Genomic DNA, 26334 nt, shown 5'->3' with positions numbered 1-26334 from the left:
TATTTCTAATATGAAGACCCTTCAAATCCACTTCAAACCAAACTTCAAATTTTATGATGCAAACATAAAGTAGACATATTGTTTATGTGAACCCAAAAAAAATATTTTGAATATCCATTTTCCTTACAAGCAGAGAGCTTCAAAGTTAGAAAAATGCTAAATTTTCATTTTTTTCATCAAATTTGGGGATTTTTCACCAAGAAAGGATGCAAGTTACCATAAAATTTTACCACTAAGTTAAAGTAGAATATGTCACGAAAAAAGAATCTCGGAATCAGAATGATAACTAAAAGCATCCCAGAGTTATTAATGTTTAAAGTGACAGTGGTCAGATTTGCAAAAAACGATCTGGTCCTTAAGGTGTAAAATGGCCTGGTCCTTAAGGGGCTAGGCATGCGCAGTACTTGCTGCGCCCGAAGCCCTTTAAATCTGTTTCCCGTTCCCTGAGCTAACAGGGAGCGGGGAACAGAGCCGCGGTCGGGGTGGATGGCAGGCGGGGACACAAAACACTGCTAGCGGGCACAGGGGTCCCGTTATCAGTGAACATTGCGCAGGCAGGGACACATAACACTGCTAGCGGGCACAGAGGTCCCGTTAGCAGTGAACATTGTGCAGGCGGGGACACATAACACTGCTAGCGGGCACAGGGGTCCCGTTAGCAGTGAACATTGCTCGCGCAGGCGGGGACACATAACACTGCTAGCGGGCACAGGGGTCCCCTTAGCGGTGAACATTGCGCTGGCGGGGGCACACATAACACTGCTAGTGGGCACAGGGGTCCCGTTAGCAGTGAACACCGCAGAGGCGGGGACACATAACACTGTTAGCGGGCACAGGGGTCCCGTTAGGGGTGAATAGTGATCGCACTGGCGGGTGACACTGACTGTCAGCTTGTGCGAGGGGCACACAAGCTGACAGGCGCAGCGGGGAGGACACAGTAAATGGATTGACTTCTGTGGCTCCATTTCGCTCTCGGAATCGGGCCACAAAGGCCATGAGAGCTCTTTGCAGCTTCGGGCTATCACAGGGAGAGATCCTCTCCCTGTGATAGCCCAAGTGAGACTGCCGTGAGCTGCAATGCCTGATGATTAAATATGTCACGTGACACTCGCACACACCCCCCCCCCCCAGCCCCCGCAGTAACCAATGGTTGGGGGGTGGTGTGCTAGTGTCAGCCTATAGAATGTAATGGAGGCGGAGCGCTCGAGCAGGGAAAACTGCTGAGTCACTCCATCACAATCTATGGCAAATCACAATCTATGGCACTGCACCGGCATTACAGCATCTAGTGATGTAAGCTGTACGCTTACATCGCTAGATGGTAGCGTGAGCACGCAGTGGAAGCCAACAGCTCATTGGAGCTTCGGGCACATGTGAGGGAGGACGCATTGGAGATGGGTGGGTATATGGAGATGGGCAGGAGGAGGGGGGCATATTTTATTATAATTTGTGGAGTGGGCAGAGCTGACGAGAAGCAGGGGGAGTGAATCAGTGGACCGGACGTTGTATGAGGGCATTGTGGGAGATGTAGTCTTTCATACTATGCTCCACATGTCCAGAACATGGAATTCGGACAGTGATAGCAGGTGAATGGCTGGACTGATCGGCGGCATAATGAGCTCCATGGAGAGGTACATGCCTGGGCTATTTATTATTATTATTTTTTGCATTGACACTGATGCTCCCTGAGCCTGCAGGACAGCTTGAATATCTTTTGAACTTGTTTGGGGCTGCTTATCCTCCATTGTGTTTTTTCTTCAATTTTGTCGCACAATGATTTTTATTTCCGTTTCGCTGTAGATTTTTGGGTAAAATGACTGATGTCATTACAAAGTAGAATTGGTGGCACAAAATATAAGCCCTCATATGGATTTTTGGGTGCAAAATTAAAAGAATTATGAAAGGAAAAAATGAAAGTACAAAAACGGAAAAACCGTCCTTAAGGGGTTAACAGTTTACTGCAGTAAATATGTATGATCCCACAGCAAAGTCTCCTTGGCTGACTTCAATAAAAATAAATATTTAAACAAATTCCTGCATAATAAAAATGTAAATTACCCAAACTTTTTCAAATAAAAAAAAAGTAAACTCCAACAAAACAATAAACATATTTGGTACTGCAGAGTGCAAAATTGTCTGAACTATTAAAAAATAACATTATTCATCCTGCTCAGTGAACGCTGTAAACAGCACTGTGCACGATTGTCATTTTCATACATGACATTAGTTTTAAACTTGGTACCTAAATGCTTGAGCGGGGCATCATTGCCCTATAGGTGAAACTTGAAAAATTAGAAAATCGTGCAAAAGTCCATTGTATTTCATTAATGCAACTTAAAAGGAAAGGAAGCATGAAGTGCTCCAAAATCTCCTGGTAGATGGATAAGTTGACCCTGGACTTAATGAAGCACAGTGGACCAACACCGGTGATGACATGGCTCCCCAAATCATAGTAATTGGGGGGGCCTTGGGGTTTTCATGAGCTGTAAGCCATAATCATCACAATTATGACAAATCACGGCTTGAACTATCTTGCTTTGAATGTAATGAGTCTCTCTCATATATTAGTTTCACCTTTAAATTACATTACTGAAATAAATGAAGAGTTTCACCTGAATAACTATGCCATAGAGACAGAACTCCCAGCTTCATGTTCACACCAAGTGTAATGTGATTTTACGGCACTGGGTCTTGCACTGGAAACGGGAACTGTGGAGACAGAGGCATAAGCTTCACCCCCTATTGCATAGTTATATACAGTGGGAGAATTGGATGAATGGTGACCTGTTCAGGCATTTAGGTGCCAATTCATGTAATTTAAGAAAATTGTGCAGAGTGCTTATTTTTCATAAAAAAGACACTATAACTGGAAGTTCGCTTTAAGGGGTTAAATATAAGGAGATGTAGGTTTCAGGTACCAATTGTTGCCCACATGCTGTTTATCAAGTTATAGTACCTGTTCACCCCTACAAAAGAATGGCCCTTGATTGCTATAGTTGGGGTTGGTATGGTGTGATAGAGATTAATTAGATAATAACATTATGGCCCTGATGCATCAATCAGCCTGAAACCCTAATTGAAGGTTTTTCCCACAACAACCAATCACAGCTCAACTTTCACTTTACAAGGGCTCATTAATGATCAAAAGTGGAGCTGCGATTGGTTGTTGTGGGATAAACCAGACAATTAGGGTTTCAGGCTGATTGATAAATCTCCCCCTATATGTTTATTTGTTTTATACATTGGTTAAAAAATGTGTATATTTTGGGGTGAAAAAACCCCAGGCTTTAATAGGTGCACTAATAGGGTTTAGATTTGGAGACATGCTTGACCAGTCCATCTCCTTTACCCTCAGCTTCTTTAGCAAGGCAGTGGTTGTCTTGGAGATGGGTTTGTTATCATGCTGAAATACTGCCCTGCGGCCAAGTCTCTAAAGGGAGGGAATCATGCTCTTCTTCTGGTATGTCATTATACTGGAAGGGGTATTCCATTCCCAATACTGCCATTCTGGTCCTCCCCTCTGGGCTTTGTTTACATGGCAGCAGCAATGACATGTCATGTGTACCCATGTCACCCAGGGCTGCTGTCAGGGGGGGTACAGCCAGAACACCAGTAAGGGGCCCGGGCCCTGCTGTACCCCCTGTGACAGCAGAAACACAGAAGCAGGTGACCGCTGTGTAAACTGCAAATTGCGTACATAATGTACGTACAGGCTATAGCATTTTCTGGCTTCTGTACGTCCATTACGTGAATAGCGTTTGCAATGTATGTACAAGAGCATACATTGCGAAGCAGGCCGCATGATGATGTCATTTCATCACGCAACCTGCCGGAGAAGTCCCGCACCGCTCCGGAGGCTGCTGACAGCCTGGCCTCAGTGCAGTGGATTTTTTTTATTTTTTTTTTCGAAAATCTACGTGTGGGCAATTTTTACCTATGTGGGGGCATTATTTACTAACTGGTGCATTTTTAGCCTACTGGAGCATTACGTATGTAAGGGGCATTATTACATAACTGGGGGCATTACCTATGTGAGGGGCATTATTACATAACTGGGGGCATTACCTATGTGAGGGGCATTATTACTTAACTGGGGGCATTACCTATGTGAGGGGCATTATTACATAACTGGGGGCATTACCTATGTGAGGGGCATTATTACATAACTGGGGGCATTACCTATGTGAGGGGCATTATTACATAACTGGGGGCATTACCTATGTGAGGGGCATTATTACTTAACTGGGGGCATTACCTATGTAAGGGGCATTATTACATAACTGGGGGCATTACCTATGTGAGGGGCATTATTACTTAACTGGGGGCATTACCTATGTAAGGGGCATTATTACATAACTGGGGGCATTACCTATGTGAGGGGCATTATTACTTAACTGGGGGCATTACCTATGTGAGGGGCATTATTACATAACTGGGGGCATTACCTATGTGAGGGGCATTATTACATAACTGGGGGCATTACCTATGTGAGGGGCATTATTACTTAACTGGGGGCATTACCTATGTAAGGGGCATTATTACATAACTGGGGGCATTACCTATGTGAGGGGCATTATTACTTAACTGGGGGCATTACCTATGTGAGGGGCATTATTACATAACTGGGGGCATTACCTATGTGAGGGGCATTATTACATAACTGGGGGCATTACCTATGTATGGGGCATTATTACATAACTGGAGGCATTACCTATGTGAGAGGCATTATTACATAACTGGGGGCATTACCTATGTGAGGGGCATTATTACATAACTGGGGGCATTACCTATGTATGGGGCATTATTACATAAATGAGGGCATTACCTATGTGAGGGGCATTATTACATAACTGGGGGCATTACCTATGTGAGAGGCATTATTACATAACTGGGGGCATTACCTATGTGAGGGGCATTATTACATAACTGGGGGCATTACCTATGTATGGGGCATTATTACATAACTGAGGGCATTACCTATGTGAGGGGCATTATTACATAACTGGGGGCATTACCTATGTGAGGGGCATTATTACATAACTGGGGGCATTACCTATGTGAGGGGCATTATTACTTAACTGGGGGCATTACCTATGTGAGGGGCATTATTACATAACTGGGGGCATTACCTATGTGAGGGGCATTATTACATAACTGGGGGCATTACCTATGTGAGGGGCATTATTACATAACTGGGGCATTACCTATGTGAGGGGCATTATTACTTAACTGGGGGCATTACCTATGTAAGGGGCATTATTACATAACTGGGGGCATTACCTATGTGAGGGGCATTATTACTTAACTGGGGGCATTACCTATGTGAGGGGCATTATTACATAACTGGGGGCATTACCTATGTGAGGGGCATTATTACATAACTGGGGGCATTACCTATGTATGGGGCATTATTACATAACTGGAGGCATTACCTATGTGAGAGGCATTATTACATAACTGGGGGCATTACCTATGTGAGGGGCATTATTACATAACTGGGGGCATTACCTATGTATGGGGCATTATTACATAAATGAGGGCATTACCTATGTGAGGGGCATTATTACATAACTGGGGGCATTACCTATGTGAGAGGCATTATTACATAACTGGGGGCATTACCTATGTGAGGGGCATTATTACATAACTGGGGGCATTACCTATGTATGGGGCATTATTACATAACTGAGGGCATTACCTATGTGAGGGGCATTATTACATAACTGGGGGCATTACCTATGTGAGGGGCATTATTACATAACTGGGGGCATTACCTATGTGAGGGGCATTATTACTTAACTGGGGCATTACCTATGTATGGGTCATTATTACATAACTGGGGGCATTACCTATGTGAGAGGCATTATTACATAACTGGGGGCATTACCTATGTGAGGGGCATTATTACATAACTGGGGGCATTACCTATGTAAGGGGCAATATTACATAACTGGGGGCATTACCTATGTGAGGGGCATTATTACATAACTGGGGGCATTACCTATGTGAGGGGCATTATTACATAACTGGGGGCATTACCTATGTAAGGGGCAATATTACATAACTGGGGGCATTACCTATGTGAGGGGCATTATTACATAACTGGGGGCATTATTACTCCGATGGGGGCACAACCTACCTGGGGGACACTACCTACCTGCATGACCTACATGGGGGAACTATCTATATCACCAATATAAGCCTTGAGGAGTAAATAATATTTGGGTATAATAGCTACTATACAGTCAGTTATATATGACAATATGGCTGGATATGGTATAAAATATAACATATAACATAACAATGAAACAATGTAACTGGGGTTGAGCTTGTAATTTTGCCGTTTTTTGACCTGTAAATAAAAAACAGCAAAAAGGAGCAAATAGTAAGTGTTGCCCTTAGTGATATCAGCGTCCTACAGAAAAGAAAAAAAACAGTACAAGTCCTATCACAGAGACAGAATCATAACGAATGTGTATCAGACAGTTGCATTTGTTTTTTAAGAAAAAAACGTATACATTTTTAACATTTCACTCCATTTTGAATAAAGTTTCACTTGTTTGATTGCAATTCCAAGAAAAAAAACTGTGCAAAGTCAAAAACCGGATGGTAAAAACTGGATGGAACCGTACGCACATACAGTTCTGTACAGTTCCCATTGACTCCCATGTTAAAATATATATATATATATATATATATATATATATATATATATATATACGGTTTAATACAGTTTTTCACCCGGACCAAAAAAACGTGGTAGACTACGGTTTTGGGTATTGATTAAAAAAACTGACAAAACCGTCCGTATAAGACGCAGAACGGACTAAACCGGATGATGCGTCTGACATACGGTTTATAATGTTCAGTCAATGCATTCTATAGGGTTCCGTACGGTTTTTAACTTGAATCCGTATACGGGAACTGTATAGCAAAAACGTGGTGGGCATGCACCCTAGTCAGTCTAGTTTCAACAAGGCTCCTGAGCAACAGCTAGCTCAGGTGTGCTGTGTGTCGTGTGCTCTGAGGAGAGGCCTACTTCAAATCTAATCTCGCAACTGGTCATCCTGCAAGGATTACTCCAAGGAGGAAATTCATGCTTTCAGGCTGGCAGGGTCACATGGGGTTCACTGCTCACAATTAAAGGCACAGTAACAAGAAACATATATGTAAACACAAAATTAATTTATAAAAGTATATTTGCTGGCATTATAACTCTCACATAATCACTGTCACAATAAAACGCTGGTGGGCCCAACACCCTGTGCTGCCAAGCTGCCCAAGACAGTCCAAAGCCACAGGACAGCTTCTGGTGCTGGGCCACCACACATCTCCTTTTATATAGACCTCTAGTACAGTATACAGACCCCCTACTCTGCCCTGCAGACCCCTTTAACTCCTTAACGACGCAGGACGTAAATGTACGTCCTTGTGAGCTGGTACTTAACGCACCAGGACGTACATTTACGTCCTATACCTAACCGCGAGCATCGGAGTGATGCTCGGGTCATGCGTAGCTGATCCCGGCTGCTGATAGCAGCCAGGGACCCGCCGGTAATGGCGGACATCCACGATCACGCGGATGTCCGCCATTAACCCCTCAGATGCCGTGATCAATACAGATCACGGCATCTGCAGCATTACGGAAACTAAAATGAATGATCGGATCAACCGCAGCACTGCTGCGGCGATCCGATCATCCAGCATGACAGCCGGAGGTCCCCTCACCTGTCTCCGCTGCCTTCCATGGGTCTTCTCCTCTGGTCTGCGATCGAGCAGACCAGAGCAGAAGATGACTGATAATACTGATCAGTGCTATGTCCTTTTATTAAGGAAAGGGCTAAATCACATTTATTAACTTTTTTTTACACTTTTTTTTTGCAGTGTTAGGCTGCATTCACATCTCGTTTTGTACATACGGGCGCCGGATCTGGCTGGAGGAGGTGCAAACCGTACCCCAGCCGGATCAGCCCGTGACTCCATTTTCTTTAATGACCCGACCGGAGTCAAACGGTGACTCCGGTCAGCTCAGTTTTGACAAGTATGCGGTTTTGGACCGGACCTAAAGCCGTAGTATACTACGGTTTTTGGTCCGGTCAGGAAACCGCATACGTGTCAAAACTTAGCTGACCGGAGTCACCGTTTGACTCCGGTCGGGTTATTAAAGTAAATGGAGTTACGGGCTGATCCGGCTGGGGTACGGTTTGCACCTCCCCCAGCCAGATCCGGCGCCCGTATGTACAAAATGAGATGTGAATGCAGCCTAACACTGCAAAAAAAAAGTGTAAAAAAAAGTTAATAAATGTGATTTAACCCTTTCCTTAATAAAAGTTAAAATCACCCCCCTTTTCCCATTAAAAAATAAACACCATGTAAATAAATATAAACATATGTGGTATCGCCACGTGCGTAAATGTCCGAACTATAAAAATATATCATTAATTAAACCACGATCAAAAAGTCCGATCAATACAAACATGGTACCGCTAAAAACTTCAGATCACGGCGCAAAAAAGGAGCCCTCATACCGCCCCATACGCAGAAAAATAAAAAAGTTATAGGGGTCAGAAGATGACAATATTAAACGTATAAATTTTCATGTAGTTATGATTTATTCCAGAAGTACGACAAAATCAAATCTATATAAGTAGGGTATCATTTTAATCATATGGACCTACAGAATAAAGAGAAGGTATCATTTTTACCAAAAAATGTACTGTGTAGAAACGGAAGCCCCCAAAATTACAAAATGGCATTTTTTCTTCAATTGCGTTGCACAATGTTTTTTTTTTCCTTTCCGCTGTAGATTTTTGGGTAAAATGACTGACGTCACTGCAAAGTAGAATTGGTGGCGCAAAAAATAAGCCATCATATGGATTTTATGTGCAAAATTGAAAGGGTTATGATTTTTAAAAGGTGAGGAGGAAAAAAGTGCAAAAACCGAACCGAAAAACCCTGCGTCCTTAAGGGGTTAATGCCCGTCCCCACAGCTGAGGCAGTGACTCCTGAAGCCCAGCAGCCGCCCCCACCTTCTCATTGCTGTAGCAGCTCCTCCAGGCTGCTGTGTGAGGTGACCCCCTCCTTCCCTCCAGCAGCAGTCAGTGAATAATAAGGTGTCAGGGCAGGGAATTGTATGTAACAGCCAGGCCTCATGTTAGGGCCCCATACAGCAATAGTAGCTGCAGTGCCCTGTTGGCAGCGCTGTGTACAGCACGAGAAGGCTGGTGGAGAGGAATCAGCACAGCGCTACATGCCGCCCAGTCTCCTCCTCCAGGATGATGGTGACTGGGGTGATGATGATGATGAGGGGGAGGAGGAGACATGTGATGGGGATGATGGTGCTGCTGGAGGAGGATGCAGGTTGGCTGCCGTGCTCCGTGCAGTGCACACACAGCAGTACAGGGCTTCTGGCAGCTCCTCGCCCACAACGGTAGCCTCTCACAAGAGCTGGTCAGACAAGGCTAGGGAGTGCCTGGCAGCTACAGCCCTCTTCCTCAATGTCTCCCCTGCGAGGCTGCTTCTCCTCCCCGGTCCAGCTGCGCCCTCCACTCATCCCCAGGCCATCGCTGCTTGGCCTCTTGCTGCTCGAACTCCTTGTGCTGCTTCTGGAGGAGGAGGAGCAGCTGTCTGGGAGCCCTGGGACTCACACGTCTCCCTCTTCCTCTAGCACCTTGCCGGCCGAGGAGCACAATGAAGGCAGAGAAGGAGGACCTGTCAATGATCAACCTGTCAGTACAGCAGGTACTGAGCCTGTGGGCACACGGGACGGTGCTGAGGACCCTGACCGGTGAGTGGCACCTGTCACAGCTTCATACATGGCCACTAGTGCCCCATAACATGGGAGGGGTACCAGCCTCTCAGGAGGGGGGCTACTCTCCTCACCTCCCAATACATCCCCCTCTGTAAGGCCCCATTACACAAAGCAGGTATTATCAGTCCAGTGTCCCATGTGAATGAGACAATTCACAACCCCCTCACACAGCCATGGCTTATTGTCATTAGAGCTTGTTTACACATTAAAAAGGAATGTTTCTGTATCAAAATCTACACATTTTTCCTTAAATGGAAACTGTCTGAAGAAAATGACCAATTGTTTTGTTAGCCATATTTCTTAAGAATTTTTGGTAGTGTGTTGTGCGCACGAGGTGACAATGATGGGGACAGGATGAGGGTAGGAATTCCTAAAGTCCTTTCTGGGTTCCCCACTATTTCAGATTAAGTGTTCCCTTATACAAAGCCTAGGGAAATGACAGGAATTTGGTAAACAACTGCACCTGTCATTTTAAAAGAAAACTTTTGTAATGTCACAGAGACATGTCAAAAGTTTTTATCAGTCAGTGTCTCAGTACTAAGACCCCCACAATCAGGAGTAGGATAAGAGCACGGCAGTATGCTTTACTCCTTGGCTCGCAACGATCTACGTCTCGCTGTCCCATAGACTTTTAAAGGGGTACTCCGTCCCTGAGACATCTTACCACAGGGGTCCTGCCGCTGGGGACCCCCGCAATCTTGTATTCGCCACTCACCTGTTTGAGCTGCATGCCTCGGTGCCCGCTCACAAACAGCCGGGTAGCGACCACGGGGCCAGAGTATCGTGACATCATGACGTCACCCCAGCCCCCGCTATGCAAGTGTATGGGAGGGGGCATTCTCTTTTTTTCAATGGAAGCATGCATGATTATATCTTTTGCCTAAAAGAAGGGAGGGATCAGTGTCCTCTGGAAGTGCCGATATTCGTGAATATTTGTATATTCGCATATACGAAATATTTGCGCTCCACATCGACTCACACAGTAAATAATATTGGAGCCTTCTTTGGACCACAAGCTGGAAGCAGGAAGGGATGATCACTTTTTTTTACACAGTACACATCATTGTTGTGATGTGTTCTGTGAAAAGAAAAAATATATACCGTATTTATCGACGTATAACACGCACTTTTAAAACTTAAATTTAAGGCAAAAAGTCTGCCTGCGTGTTATACGCCAATAAATCTTCTGGTCACTGATTTAAAGTGGCCAGCAGCATCTCCTTCCTGCTCTGCTTTAAATTATTCTTACCTCCCCCCTCCCTCATCATTCCCCTTTTGCCTGCTTTTCATAGTTTTTTTTTATTTTCCTTACCTGGCTGCGCTTCGGCAGTAAGGAAAATAAACAAAACTATGAAAAGCTTTGGGAAAGGGGGGGAATGATGAGGGAGGGGAAGAATAGCATAGGAGGAACATGATGGGGGGATGATGAGAAAGGGTGGGGGGATGATGAGACAGGGAGAAATGATGAGGGGGGAAATGATGGGGGCATGATGAGACAGGGAGAAATGATGAGGGAGGAATGATGGGGGACATGATGAGACAGGGTGGGGGATGATGAGACAGGGGGAAATGATGAGGGGGGGGAAATAATGGGGGGCATGATGAGACAGGGGGAAATGATGAGGGGGGAATGATGGGGGACATGATGAGACAGGGTGGGGGATGATGAGACGGGGAAATGATGAGGGGGGGAAATAATGGGGGACATGATGAGACAGGGGGAAATGATGAGGGGGGAATGATGGGGGACATGATGAGACAGAGTGGGGGATGATGAGACAGGGGGAAATGATGGTAGGGGGAGGCACTAAAGGCTTAAAGGAGAACTACGGGATTGAAAATGTTATCCCCTATCCTAAGGATAGGGGATAAGTTTCAGGTCGCGGGGGGTCCGACCGCTGGGGCCCCCCACGATCTCCCGTACGGGGCCACGGCTCCCTGCATAGAGAGCGCGTGTCGACCACCGCACGAGGCGGCGGCTGACACGCGCACTCCATATACTGCTATGGGAGAGCCGAAGCGAAGCAGTGTATAGAGGGGGCTTGTCGGCCGCTGCTTCGTGCAGGTGGTCAACACGCCCTCTCTAACCAGAGAGCCGGGGCCCCGTACGCGAGATCGCGGGGGGGCCCAGCGGTCGGACCCCCCGCGATCTGAAACTTATCCCCTATCCTTAGGATAGGGGATACATTTTTCAATCCCGTAGTTGTCCTTTAATGTCTGTATGGCTAGTGGTGGTCTATGACAGGGGGAAATGATGAGACATGGGGGGATGATGAGACAGGGGGGGTGGCGATGAGAGGAGTAAATGTGGCACAGGGACTGATAAAAGGGAAGGAATAATGTAGCACTGGAGGGGACAGGACCAAACTGAGGTGCAGAAGAAAACAAAGTTTGGGGGATGATGTGGCATTTAGTCCAAGTCATTTATTTTACATTTTATTTATTTTTTACTAAAATTTCCCTGTTAAAATGGGGGTGCGTGTTATACGCCAGTACGTGTTATACGCCGATAAATACGGTATATATCTTTGTCATTATGAATATATATTGCTATATTCTAAATATTCACGAAATTGCGAAGTGCTGATATTAGTGGTAAAAATTATCATTTCAAATATTCACGCTCAACACTAAAAGAATTGTATGCTGTATTGTCTTGTCTTGAAATGTGTTATTTATTCACACAGGGAAAGGCATAAACGTTAAAAAAATTCCAGAATTGCAGATTTTTGGTCATATCATATCATAAAAATATAAATAAAAAGTGATCAATATGAATACAAAAATGGTACAGATAAAAAACTACAGGTCACAACACCCTCACTGAGCCCTTATTCAGCCCTGTATACAGAAAAATAAAAAGGTTATATGGGCAGAAGAGAGCAATTTTAAGCATACTTACTTTCTTTAACCCCTTAACGACAATGGACGTAAATGTACGTCATGGTGCCGTGGTACTTAACGCATCATGACATACATTTACGTGCCGCCATGACTGTGAGCGCCGGACCGTTGCTCGCGTCATGCGTAGCAGCTCCAGGCTGCTATCAGCAGCCAGGGACCCTGCCTTTAACCCCTTAAGGACTCAAGGTTTTTCCGTTTTTGCACTTTTGTTTTTTCCTCCTTACCTTTTAAAAATCATAACCCTTTCAATTTTCCACCTAAAAATCCATATTATGGCTTATTTTTTGCGTCGCCAATTCTACTTTGCAGTGACTTTAGTCATTTTACCCAAAAATGCACGGCGAAACGGAAAAAAAAATCATTGTGCGACAAAATCGAAGAAAAAACGCCATTTTGTAACTTTTGGGGGCTTCCGTTTCTACGCAGTGCATATTTCGGTAAAAATTATGCCTTATCATTATTCTGTAGGTCCATACGGTTAAAATGATACCCTACTCATATAGGTTTGATTTTGTCGTACTTCTGGAAAAAATCATAACTACATGCAGGAAAATTTTACGTTTAAAAATGTCATCTTCTGACCCCTATAACTTTTTTATTTTTCCACGTACAGGGCGTTATGAGGACTAATTTTTTGCGCCATGATCTGAAGTTTTTATCGGTATGATTTTTGTTTTAATCGGACTTTTTGATCACTTTTTATTCATTTTTTAATGGTATAAAAAGTGACCAAAATACGCTTTTTTGGCCTTTGGAATTTTTTTGCGCGTACGCCATTGACCGTGCGGTTTAATTAATGATATATTTTTATAGTTCAGACATTTACGCATGCGGCGATACCACATATGTTTATATTTTTTTTTTTACACTGTTTTATTTTTTTTATGGGAAAAGGGGGGTGATTCAAACTTTTATTAGGGAAGGGGTTAAATGACCTTTATTAACACTTTTTTTTTTTTTACATTTTTTTTGCAGTGTTATAGCACTGATCTTTTACACAGATCACAGGCGTGTATTAACACGGCTGTGATCAGTGTTATCGGCGCTTGACTGCTCCTGCCTGGATCTCAGGCACGGAGCAGTCATTCGCAGATCGGACACCGAGGAGGCAGGTAAGGGCCCTCCCGGTGTCCGGTCAGCTGTTTTGGATGCCGCGATTTCACCGCTGCAGTCCCGAACAGCCCGACTGAGCAGCCAGGTCACTTTCGCTTTAGAAGCGGCGGTCAGCTTTGACCGCCGCTTCTAAAGGGTTAATACCGCACATCGCCGCAATCGGCGATGTGTGGTATTAGCCGCGGGTCCCGGCCGTTGATGAGCGCCGGGACCGACACGATATGATGCGGGATCGCGGCACGATCCCGCTTCATATCGCGGGAGCCGGCGCAGGACGTAAATATACGTCCTGCGTTGTTAAGGGGTTAATGGCCGACATCCGTGATCACGTGGATGTCTGCCATTAACCCCTCAGATGCCGTGATCAATACAGATCATGGCATCTGCAGCAGTGCGGTACTTTGAATGGATGATCGGATGGTCCGCAGCGCTGGCAGAGCAGAAGACCCTGGCAGTCGGAGGTCCCCTCACCTGGCTCCGGCTGTCTCCCGGGGTCTTTTGCTCTGGTCTAGTCTGAGATCGAGCAGACCAGAGCAGAAGATCACCGATAACACTGATCAGTGCTATGTCCTATGCATAGCACTGAACAGTATTAGCAATCAAATGATTGCTGTAAATAGTCCCCTATGGGGACTATTAAAGTGTTATAAAAAAATGTTAAAAAATTTAAATAAAAAAGTTCAAAATTGTGAAAAATCCCCTCCCCCAATAAAAAAGTAAAATGTCAGTTTTTCCCATTTTATTAATACACATATTTGTATCGCCGCATGTGTAAAAGTCTGAACTATTAAAATATTATTAATTATCTCTTTGGGTGACCGGCGTAAACGTAAAAAAAATTAAAAATGTCCAAAATTGCAGCTTTTTTGTCACATTTTATTCCTAAAAAAATTTATAATTAATTTATAAAAAGTAAAACCTAAGCAAAAGTGGTACTGATAAAAACTACAGATCATGGCGGTCCCAAACAGCCCGACTGAACAGCCGGGTTAGTGTTATATTCACTTCAGACGTGGCGGTCAGCTTTGATCGCCGCGTCTGAAGGGTTAATACAGAGCATCACGGCGATCGGTGATGTCCTGTATTAGCCGTGGCTCCTGGCCGTTGATGGCCGCAGGGACCGCCACGATAGGTGTGCATTCGCCTTATAAGACGCACCAACTTCCCCCCCCCCCCCCAGTTTTGGGGAAGAAAAAATGCGTCTTACATGGCGAAAAATACGGTACATTGCTTTAAGTTGTGCGAAAATGTTTGCATTTTATATTTAACCATTGGTTCAGGAAACACATTTTAGTCACTTATAGAATGAGGAACAATATTCTTCATGTAGGCAGAAGTAACAGAAGACTTAGGCCTCTTTCACACTATGAAATAGTTCCGTTTAGGAACTTCCGTAACAAGTTCTATATCGCGGAAAACCTGCCGTTACAAAACCCCGTGACTAAATCGCATTGCAGCCTATGGGGTTTTGTAACTGCCCGTTCGCACCCGTGTATGTCCGTAATTCATTACGGACGTGATACAGTGATGGGACATTGTGGCAGAAAAATTACTGCATGCATGATATGAGCCGCAGACATGGTAGATACAGTGGGGCAAAAAAGTATTTAGTCAGCCACCAATTGTGCAAGTTTTCCCGCTTAAAAAGATGAGAGGCCTGTAATTTCCATCATAGGTATACCTCAACTACGAGAGACATAATGAGGAAAAAATCCATAAAATCAAATTGTCTGTTTTTTAAAGAATTTATTTGCAAATTATGGTGGAAAATAAGTATTTGGTCAATAACAAACACAATCCTTTGTTATATACCATTTGTTGGCAATGACAGAGGTCAAAAGTTTTCTGTAAGTCTTCACAAGGTTTTCACACACTGTTGCTGGTATTTTGGCCCATTCCTCCATGCAGATCTCCTCTAAAGCAGTGATATTTTGGGGCTGTCACTGGGCAACACGGACTTTCAACTCCTTCCAAAGGTTTTCTATGGGGTTGAGATCTGGAGAATGGCTAGGCCACTCCAGGACCTTGAAATACTTCTTACCAAGCCACTCCTTCGTTGCCTGGGCGGTGTGTTTGGGATCATTGTCATGATGAAAGACCCAGCCACATTTTATCTTCAATGTCCTTGCTGATGGAAGGAGGTTTTCACTCAAAATCTCATGATACATGGCCCCATTCATTCTTTCCTTTACACGGATCAGTTGTCCTGGTCCCTTAGCAGAAAAACAGCCCCAAAGCATAGTGTTTCCACCCCCATGCCTCACAGTAGATATGGTGTTCCTTGGATGCAACTCAGCATTCTTTCTCCTCCAAACACGATGAGTCAAGTTTATTCCCAAAAGTTCTACTTTGTTTTCATGTGACATTCTCTCAATACTCTTCTGGATCATCCAAATGCTTTCCAGCAAACTTCAGACATGCCCGGACATGTACTGGCTTAAAGGGGTACTCCGCCCCTAGACATCTTATCCCCTATCCAAAGGAGCACACTTGGGATGACGAACATGGAAAAGGACTTGGGAGTCTTAGTATTCTTACTGCCATATTTGGAGTCGGGAAGGAATTTTTACCTCTAGTATGAGGGTTTTTTGCCTTCCTCTGGATCAACTCAGTAGGGACTCATTAGGGTTATAGGTTAAACTTGATGGACTCTGGTCTTTTTTTATTAACCTTATGAACTATGTTACTATGTTATGTTAGATGTCAGATCACGGGGGTCCCGCCGCTGGGGACCCCCGGTACCTCGGCTGCAGCACCCCGCTTTCATTACTGCACAGAGCAAACTTGCTCTGTGCGTAATGATGGGCGAAACAGGGGCTGGAGCATTGTGACATCACGGCTCTGCCCCCTCTTGCCATCACCACCACGCCCCCTCCCATAGACTTGTATTGAGGGGGCGGGCTGTGACATCACAAGGGGCGGATCCGTGACATAACGATGCTCCGGCCCCTGTATTGCCCGTCATTACGCACAGAGCGAGCTTGCTCTGTGCAGTAATGACAGTGGGGTGCTGCAGCAGAGATCCCGGGGGTCCCCAGCCGCGATCTGACATCTTATCCCCTATGCTTTTAATAGAGGATAAGATGTCTAGGGGCGGAACACCCCTTTAAGCAGGGAGACACGTCTGGCACTGCATGATTTGAGTCCCTGGTGGCGTTGTGTGTTGCTGATTTTGATCCCAGCTCTCTACAGGTCATTCACTAGGTCCCCCCATGTGGTTCTGGGATCTTTGTTCTTGTGATCATTTTGATCATTTTGACGATGGGGCGAGATCTTACCTGGAGCCCCAGATTGAGGGAGATTATCAGTGTTCTTGTATGTCTTCCATTTTCTAATAATTGCTCCCACAGTTGATGTCTTCACACCAAGCTGCTTGCCTATTGCAGATTCCGTCTTCCCAGCCTGGTGCAGGTCTACAATTTTGTTTCTGGTGTCCTTCAACAGCTCTTTGGTCTTGGCCATAGTGGAGTTTGGAGTGTGACTGTTTGAGGTTGTGGACAGGTGTCTTTGATACTGATAACAAGTTCAAACAGGTTGTCACGATGCCGGCTGGCAGGTAGTGGATCCTCTGTGCCAGAGAGGGATGGGGAGGACCGCGCTAGTGGACCGGTTCTAAGCCACTACAGGTTTTCACCAGAGCCCGCCGCAAAGCGGGATGGTCTTGCTGCGGCGGTAGTGACCAGGTCGTATCCACTAGCAACGGCTCACCTCTCTGACTGCTGAAGATAGGCGAGGTACAAGGGAGTAGGCAGAAGCAAAGTCGGACGTAGCAGAAGGTCGGGGGCAGGCGGCAAGGTTCGTAGTCAGGGGAGATAGCAGAAGTTCTGGTACACAGGCTATAAACACACAAAACGCTTTCACTAGGCACAAGGGCAACAAGATCCGGCAGGGGAGTGCAAGGGAGGAGCTCAGATATAGCCAGGGAACAGGTGGGAGCCAATTAAGCTAATTGGGCCAGGCACCAATCATTGGTGCACTGGCCCTTTAAGTCTCAGGGAGCTGGCGCGCGCGCGCCCTAGAGAGCGGAGCCGCGCGCGCCAGCACATGACAGCAGGAGACGGGAACGGGTAAGTGACCTGGGATGCGATTCGCGAGCGGGCGCGTCCCGCAGTGCGAATCGCATCCCCAACGGCCGTGACAGAGCAGCGCTCCTGGTCAGCGGGACTGACCGGGGAGCTGCAGGGAAAAAGACGCCGTGAGCGCTCCGGGGAGGAGCGGGGACCCGGAGCGCTAGGCGTAACAGTACCCCCCCCCCTTAGGTCTCCCCTTTTTTTTGTCCGGTGGCTGCCTCCCCTGGGATGAGGACACCGTGAAGGAATGGATGGTTTCCTCAATGGCAGGCAGTACAGCAGGAGTAGGAATGGGGAGGGAGGGCAGAGGGTGAAGCTTGGCACGGGGCAGGAAGACACAAGGACGGGAGCCATGAGGGGACACAGAGGCTTGCCTGATGGGACTGGGAGGGGGGGAGAGGCATTTCCTGTGGCAGGCAGAGTCCTTAATGACCTTAGGGGGACCGGATACAGGAGGAACCACAGGGTCACGGCAGGGATTACTGGGAACCGGTTGAAGGCAGTCCTTGGAACAAGAGGGGCCCCAACTCTTGATCTCCCCAGTGGACCAGTCCAGGGTTGGGGAATGGTGTAGAAGCCAGGGTAGTCCAAGGAGAATTTCGGAAGTGCAATTGGGAAGGACCAAAAATTCGATTTTCTCCTGATGAGGTCCGATGCACATTAGGAGGGGCTGCGTGCGGAAACGCACGGTGCAATCCAACCTGGCTCCGTTGACCGCGGAAATGTGGAGTGGCTTGACAAGACGGGTCACCGGAATGCGGAATTTATTCACTAAGGACTCCCGAACAAAATTCCCAGAGGCACCAGAGTCCAGGCAGGCCACGGCTGAGAGGGAAGAGCTGGCTGAAGTAGAAATCCGCACGGGTACCGTGAGACGTGGAGGAGCAGACTTGGAACCAAGAGACGCCACACCCACGTGAGCTGGGTGCGTGCGTGCGTTTCCCAGGCGTGGAGGACGGATAGGGCAATCCACCAAGAAATGCTCGGTACTGGCACAGTACAGACAAAGATTCTCTTCCTTACGGCGATTCCTCTCTTCCAGGGTCAGGCGAGACCGATCCACTTGCATGGCCTCCTCGGCGGGAGGCCTAGGCGCAGATTGCAATGGAGACTGTGGGAGAGGTGTCCAGAAATCTAAGTCTTTTTCCTGGCGGAGCTCTTGATGCCTCTCAGAAAAACGCATGTCAATGCGAGTGGCTAGATGAATGAGTTCATGCAGGTTAGCAGGAGTCTCTCGTGCGGCCAGAACATCTTTAATGTTGCTGGATAGGCCTTTTTTAAAGGTCGCGCAGAGGGCCTCATTATTCCAGGATAGTTCAGAAGCAAGGGTACGGAATTGTATGGCGTACTCGCCAACGGAAGAATTACCCTGGACGAGGTTCAGCAGGGCAGTCTCAGCAGAAGAGGCTCGGGCAGGTTCCTCAAAGACACTTCGAATTTCCGAGAAGGAGTGTACAGAGGCGGTGACGGGGTCATTGCGGTCCCAGAGCGGTGTGGCCCTTGACAGGGCTTTTCCAGAGAGAAGGCTGACTACGAAAGCCACCTTAGACCTTTCAGTGGGAAACTGGTCCGACATCATCTCCAAGTGCAGGGAACATTGCGAAAGAAAGCCACGGCAAAACTTAGAGTCCCCATTAAATTTGTCCGGCAAGGACAGGCGGAGGCTAGGAGTGGCCTTTTGCTGCGGAGGGGGTGCAGGAGCTGGCGGAGGAGATGATTGCTGCTGAAGTTGCGACTGAAGTTGGCGCACAATGGTGGACATTTCCGACAGCTGGTGGGTTAGATGGGCGATCTGTCGGGATTGCTGGGCGATCACCGTGGTGATATCCGAGATATAAGGCAGAGGGACCTCAGCGGGATCCATGGCCGGATCTACTGTCACGATGCCGGCTGGCAGGTAGTGGATCCTCTGTGCCAGAGAGGGATGGGGAGGACCGCGCTAGTGGACCGGTTCTAAGCCACTACAGGTTTTCACCAGAGCCCGCCGCAAAGCGGGATGGTCTTGCTGCGGCGGTAGTGACCAGGTCGTATCCACTAGCAAAGGCTCACCTCTCTGACTGCTGAAGATAGGCGAGGTACAAGGGAGTAGGCAGAAGCAAAGTCGGACGTAGCAGAAGGTCGGGGGCAGGCGGCAAGGTTCGTAGTCAGGGGAGATAGCAGAAGTTCTGGTACACAGGCTATAAACACACAAAACGCTTTCACTAGGCACAAGGGCAACAAGATCCGGCAGGGGAGTGCAAGGGAGGAGCTCAGATATAGCCAGGGAACAGGTGGGAGCCAATTAAGCTAATTGGGCCAGGCACCAATCATTGGTGCACTGGCCCTTTAAGTCTCAGGGAGCTGGCGCGCGCGCGCCCTAGAGAGCGGAGCCGCGCGCGCCAGCACATGACAGCAGGAGACGGGAACGGGTAAGTGACCTGGGATGCGATTCGCGAGCGGGCGCGTCCCGCAGTGCGAATCGCATCCCCAACGGCCGTGACAGAGCAGCGCTCCCGGTCAGCGGGACTGACCGGGGAGCTGCAGGGAAAAAGACGCCGTGAGCGCTCCGGGGAGGAGCGGGGACCCGGAGCGCTAGGCGTAACACAGGTGCCATTAATACAGGTAATGAGTGGAGGACAGAAAAGATTCTTAAAGAAGAAGTTACAAGTCTGTGAGAGCCAGAAATCTTGCTTGTTTGTAGGTGACCAAATACTTATTTTCCACCATAATTTGCAAAAAAATTCTTTCAAAATCGACAATGTGATTTTATGGATTTTTTTTCTCATTATGTCTCTCATAGTTGAGGTATACCTATGATGAAAATTACAGACCTCTCATCTTTTTAAGTTGGAGAACTTGCACAATTGGTGGCTGACTAAATACTTTCTTGCCCTACTGTAGGTATATAAAATAAATAAAATCAATCATACCAGCTAATGCCCTCTTCATAAGGTCTAAATTTCTGTGTTTGGCATGAGCTCAAGTGTCCAGGAGGCAGGGCAGAGCTGCCTTCTTGACTCCATGTGCCCCCCGTCCTGCATGACTCACATATAGCGTTTGGTTTACAGTCTAGAGTGCTGTTTTCAGATTATGTGCTGCATCATGCTAAAAGTGGCGCACGTGTGGTTACAATCCCTCCTGTGGGCAAAGGTTTTAGGTGTCACCATGTGTGCGTTGATTATCTCAGTTAGAGAGTGCCTTTCTGACAGTGTATGCCCTGCCTCTTCCACGCTCACATCATGAGCTATTAGGGATCGACCATTAGGGATCGTCCGATATTGATTTTTTAGGGCCGATACCGATAATATGTTAACTTTGAGGCGGATAGCCGATAACTTATACCGATATTCCCCTGCCCCACAGAGGCTGCTGCAGAACAATGATTTAAAGGGGGCGCTTTAAATCAATGAACTGCAGTGGCTTTTTCGGGGCCAGAGGCCGCCACCCGCTACTCTCCCCCTGCCTGTCCTGGGGTCCTGTGTCCAACCACCTCCGCTGCCCCATTGCCTCCCCCATCCCCGGTTTTATAATTACCTGTTCCCGGGGTCCGCGCTACTTCTGGCTCCAGCGGCGTCCTGAGTTGTCACTGTGCGCACTGACTGTGACGTTGCATTGAGGACGTTACTCCTCATTGCGCAGCGCACAGCAATAGCGCAGGACGTCGTAGAAGCCAGAAGTAACGTGGACCCCGGGAACAGGTAATTATAAAACCGGGGATGGGGGAGGCAATGGGGCAGCGGCGGCGGTCTCGGGGCAGAAGGGGTTGGGTGGAGCATTACCGGCATATCGGCAAGGCAAATGCTGATACCGATAATGTCAAAAATCTTGAATATCGGCTGATAATATCGGCCAAACCGATAATCGGTCCATCCCTATTAAGCATGGTGCATGTATGTGATCTAGAGATGTGTCCCTCATGCAGAACATGGAGGAGAGGCATGTAATGCTGCAGAACTTTAAAAGCTTAGCCCCTCCTTTTGGACACTTGAACCTGGGACAAAAGTGAGCTTATATAGTAAAAGAGTACAATACAGGTTTACTTCAAGGGATTTTGATGCACTTTCCACAGGAAACTTAATATGTTGTTAGGATGAATGAAAATAAATGTCTGCCTCTGGAAAATAAATTCAGATATTACCTTTTTTTCTTGTATCTACCTTCATTTTATCATTTCTCCTTTGTATATGAAAATCTGTCTGGTGGGTGGAGCTTCTGACTGTCACATGATTTGCTTTGAACTTCATTCCCCATCAGTCATTAGTACAGAGCTCATTCCTGTGCTGAATAGTGTTAGTCATCTATGAGAAGAATCTAATCATCATAACAGTAAAGTTAGCTTATTATCTCTTCACACAGCGTACAGTGAATTATAGTGAATAATATCTTGCCCCCCCCCTCCTTAGTGTTACAGCCTGTAGTATAGAGAGCTATAGCTGTACATAATATTATATGAGGTACATTTAACCCCTTAAGGACTGAGCAATTTCACATTTTTGCATTTTCTTTTTTTCCTCCTTGCCTTTAAAAAATCATAATCCTTTAAATTTTGCACCTAAAAATCCATATGATGGCTTATTTTTTGCGCCACCAATTCTACTTTACAGTGACATTAGTCATTTTACCGAAAAATCCACGGTGAAACGGAAAAAAATTCATTGTGCGACAAACTTGAGGAAAAAATGCCATTTTGTAAATTTTGGGGGCTTCCGTTTCTACGCAGTACATTTTTCGGTAAAAATGACACCTTATCTTTATTTTGTAGGTCCATACTGTTAAAATTATACCCTACTTATATAGGTTTGATTTTGTATTACTTCAGAAAAAAATCATAAATACATGCAGGAAAATTTATACGTTTAAAATTGTCATTTTCTGAGCCCTATAACTTTTTTATTTTTCTGTGTTCAGGACGCTATGAGGGCTCATTTTTTGCGCCGTGATTTGAAGTTTTTAGCGGTACCATTTTTGTTCTGATCAGACTTTTTGATCAATTTTTATTCACTTTTTTGTGGTATAAAAAGTGATCAAAAATTAGCTATTTTGAAATTTTGATTTTTTGCGCGTACGCCATGGAACGTGCGGTTTTAAAAGTGGTATATTTTTATAATTCGGACATTTCCGCACGCGGTGATACCACATATGTTTATTTTTATTTACACTGTTTTATTTTGTTACTAGGAAATGCCGGGTGATTTAAACTTTTAATTCAGAAGGGAATACCTGAAAGGGTTAACTTTTTTTTTTACACTTTTTTTTTTGCGAGCTCATAGCTCCTATAGGGACCTATGAGCTTGCAATGGCTGATTGCATACACAGATTGTTGCCTTGCCATTGCATGGCAACAAGCTGTGTAATCGGCGGTTGATTGCTCCAGCCTGTAACTCAGGCATGGAGCAATCAATCAGAGCCGGGACGCCGACGAAAGAAGGTAGGGACCTTCTTCTCTCCGGGTAGCTGATCGGGGCATCGCGATTTTATCGCGATGATCCCGATCCGCCCGACTGAGCAGCCGGGAAGCATTTACCTTCACTTTCGATGCGGCGCTCAGCTTTGAGCGCCGAATCGGAAGGGTTAATAGCTATGACGCAGTGTCCCGCCGGGACCCTTCGTTATAGACAGGGATCGGACTTAGGAAGTACTCATACGTCCTAAGTCCTTAAGGAGTTAAAGGGGTTTTTCAGTGGAAAACAAGTTTTTCATATCAACTGGCTCTAGAAAGTTTAACGGATTTGTGAATTACTTCTATTAAAAAATCTTAATCCTTCCAGTACTTATCAGCTGCTGTATACTACAGAGGATGTTGAGTTGTTTTTTTCTGTCTGACGACAGTGCTCTCTGCTGACACCTCTGTCCATGTCAGGAACTGTCTAGAGCTGAAGAAAATCCCCATAGCAAACCTATCCTGCTCCAGACAGTTCCTGGCAGGGACAGAGGTGTCAGCAGAGAGCATTGTGGTCAGACAGAAAATAACCACTCAACTTCCTGTGGAGCATACAGCAGCTGATAAGTACTTCAAGGATTAAGATTTTTTTTAATAGAAGTAATTTACAAATCTGTTTAACTTTCTGGCATCTTTTGATTTGAACAAAAAGAAGAAAAAAAAGTTTTCCACCGAAGTATCCCTTTAACGCATCCTGGCCAGTGAATATCCAGCTGGACTCTCTCATGCATATTTATTGCAGTGAATGATGTACTTCTAGAAGCTTCTGATAAGCCAGTGTAGTAGCTGTATATGCTGCAGTCTATGTGGCTGTATATTCACTGTGTGTGAGAAGAACTGAGCACATCTGACCAGAAGAGAAGACTGCCTGTAGGATATATCCCATAACAATAAACAAAAACAAGAGAGCATCCAGTCTATGTTGGTAGGGCCACTTTCAAAAATGGTTGATTTCTAATAACTTTTAATAACTTTTTAAATATTCCATTTCACATAAGTTAGTTTAGAATGGAAGTCATAGTTTTCTTCTACATGTAGTTTGCATGATTGAATAGCTCAGAAATATTTGGCTCGGAAGATTTTAACTGTGTATACATTTACCTGTACCTGTTTGCAAAAACTTTGTATATATTTTAGATAACATTAAATCTATGTTTGTAATATACATTGGGTGAAAAATTTCTATTTATACAATTTAAGCTTCCTGAATGGATGTGCATATGTGAACATTGTTTTATAGGCCCTGTCACAAAACCAAACCTTTTTTCTGTTGCTGAGAGATCGGCTTTATCATTTTTACCTACCGTAGTTGATGTCTGACGGATAGATTTCATCAACTCATGTTTGGAGCCACCTTACTCCTCAGATCTCATCAAAGTGCCAGGGGGGTGGGACTGGAAACATGTCGATCAGTGCACCATGGCTTTGGGAGCCTGTTGTTGCTCTTTTCCACGGGTACTCCCGTGGAAAACTTTTTATTTTTAATCAACTAGTGCCAGAAAGTTAAACAGATTTGTAAATTACTTCTATGAAAAAATCTTTCAGTACTTTTTAGGGACTGCATACTACAGAGAAAATGTTTTTCTTTTTGGATTTCTCTTATGTCACGACCACAGTGCTCTCTGCTGACCTCTGCTGTCCATTTTAGGAACTGTCCAGAGCAGCATATGTTTGCTATGGGGATTTTTTCCTGCTCTGGACAGTTCCTAAAATGGACAGCAGAGGCCAGCAGAGAGCACCGTGGTCGTGACATACCGTATTTTTCGCCGTATAAGACGCACTTTTTCTTCCCCAAAACTGGGGGGGAAAAATTGGTGCGTCTTATACGGCGAATACACACCTATCGTGGCGGTCCCTGCGGCCATCAACGGCCGGGACCCGCGACTAATACAGGACATCACCGATCTCGGTGATGCCCTGTATTAACCTTTCAGACGCAGCGATCAAAGCTGACCGCCGCGTCTGAAGTGAAAGTGGCACTAACCCGGCTGCTCAGCCAGGCTGTTCGGGACCGCCGCGGTGAAATTGCGGTTTCCCGAACAGCTTACAGGACATCGGGAGGGACCTTACCTGCCTCCTCGGTGTCTGCTCCGTGCCGGGATCCCCTGCATGGCCGGCGCTCTCCTTCGACGTCATCACATCGCCGCGCACGCCATCCCGTCATCCAATAGGAGCGGCGTGCTTAGCAACGTGAGGACGGCGATGGAGAGCGTGGATCCCGGGGAAGAAGACGTCGGTGACGGGTCCGGAGCGGCAGGGACACGTGAGTATTACCTCCTATGCCAGTGGTCTTCAACCTGCGGACCTCCAGATGTTGCAAAACTACAACTCCCGGCATGCTGGGAGTTGTAGTTTTGCAACATCTGGAGGTCCGCAGGTTGAAGATCACTGTTGGGTTCAGAATCTTTTTTTTCTAGATTTTGCACCTTTAAAATTGGGTGCGTCTTATATGCCGGTGGTCCTATAGGGCGAAAAATACGGTAAGTGAAATACAAAAAGAAAAACATTTCCTCTGTAGTATACAGCCCCTAAAAAGTACTGGAAGGATTAAGATTTTTTAATAGAAGTAATTTACAAATCTGTTTAACATTCTGGCACCAGTTGATCTAAAAAAAAGTTTTCCACGGGAGTACCCCTTTAAATGTATACAATCAAAGCAGAACGTAGGGGAGAGCACTCACTGAGAACACACTATTCTAATAGAATCAAGCTAAAGAATAAATCAGCTGAGCAATGTGAAGATCCAGTGTGGCAATAACACCTGCGGGGTGCATGCAATCAAGATAAAGTATCATATAACAAAAACATGAAGAAGCGATAGCATGCACTCACCGCTGGGCTGGTGTCTAGGCGTCCGGAGGTGCGGGATCACGGAACAGCATGGCAGATCTCGCCAAAGCACTCTAAGCAAGACCTGCCATGCTGTTCCGTGATTCCAGACCTCCGGACGCCTAGTCACCAGCCCAGCGGTGAGTGCATGCTATGGCTTCTTTGTGTTTTTGCTCTTTTCTTTAATC

At 46.0% G+C, this 26334-nt stretch overlaps 1 protein-coding gene across 1 annotated transcript in view; it reads left to right on the top strand.

The window, feature by feature from the left end:
* Positions 1–9098: 9098 nt before the first annotated feature.
* Positions 9099–26334, top strand: part of TMEM170B (transmembrane protein 170B) — a 39006-nt gene continuing 21770 nt past the window's right edge. The window contains exon 1 of the mRNA XM_056521178.1: positions 9099–9787. Within this exon, the coding sequence (XP_056377153.1) occupies positions 9691–9787 (97 nt within the window). The 5' untranslated portion in view covers positions 9099–9690. The remainder of the gene's footprint in view (positions 9788–26334) is intronic.

The sequence above is a fragment of the Hyla sarda genome, chromosome 5 (assembly GCF_029499605.1).
Source record: "Hyla sarda isolate aHylSar1 chromosome 5, aHylSar1.hap1, whole genome shotgun sequence".
NCBI lineage: Eukaryota > Metazoa > Chordata > Amphibia > Anura > Hylidae > Hyla > Hyla sarda.
The sequence above is the reverse complement of the archived record's forward strand: the minus strand, read 5'-3'. Positions and strand labels throughout refer to the sequence as shown.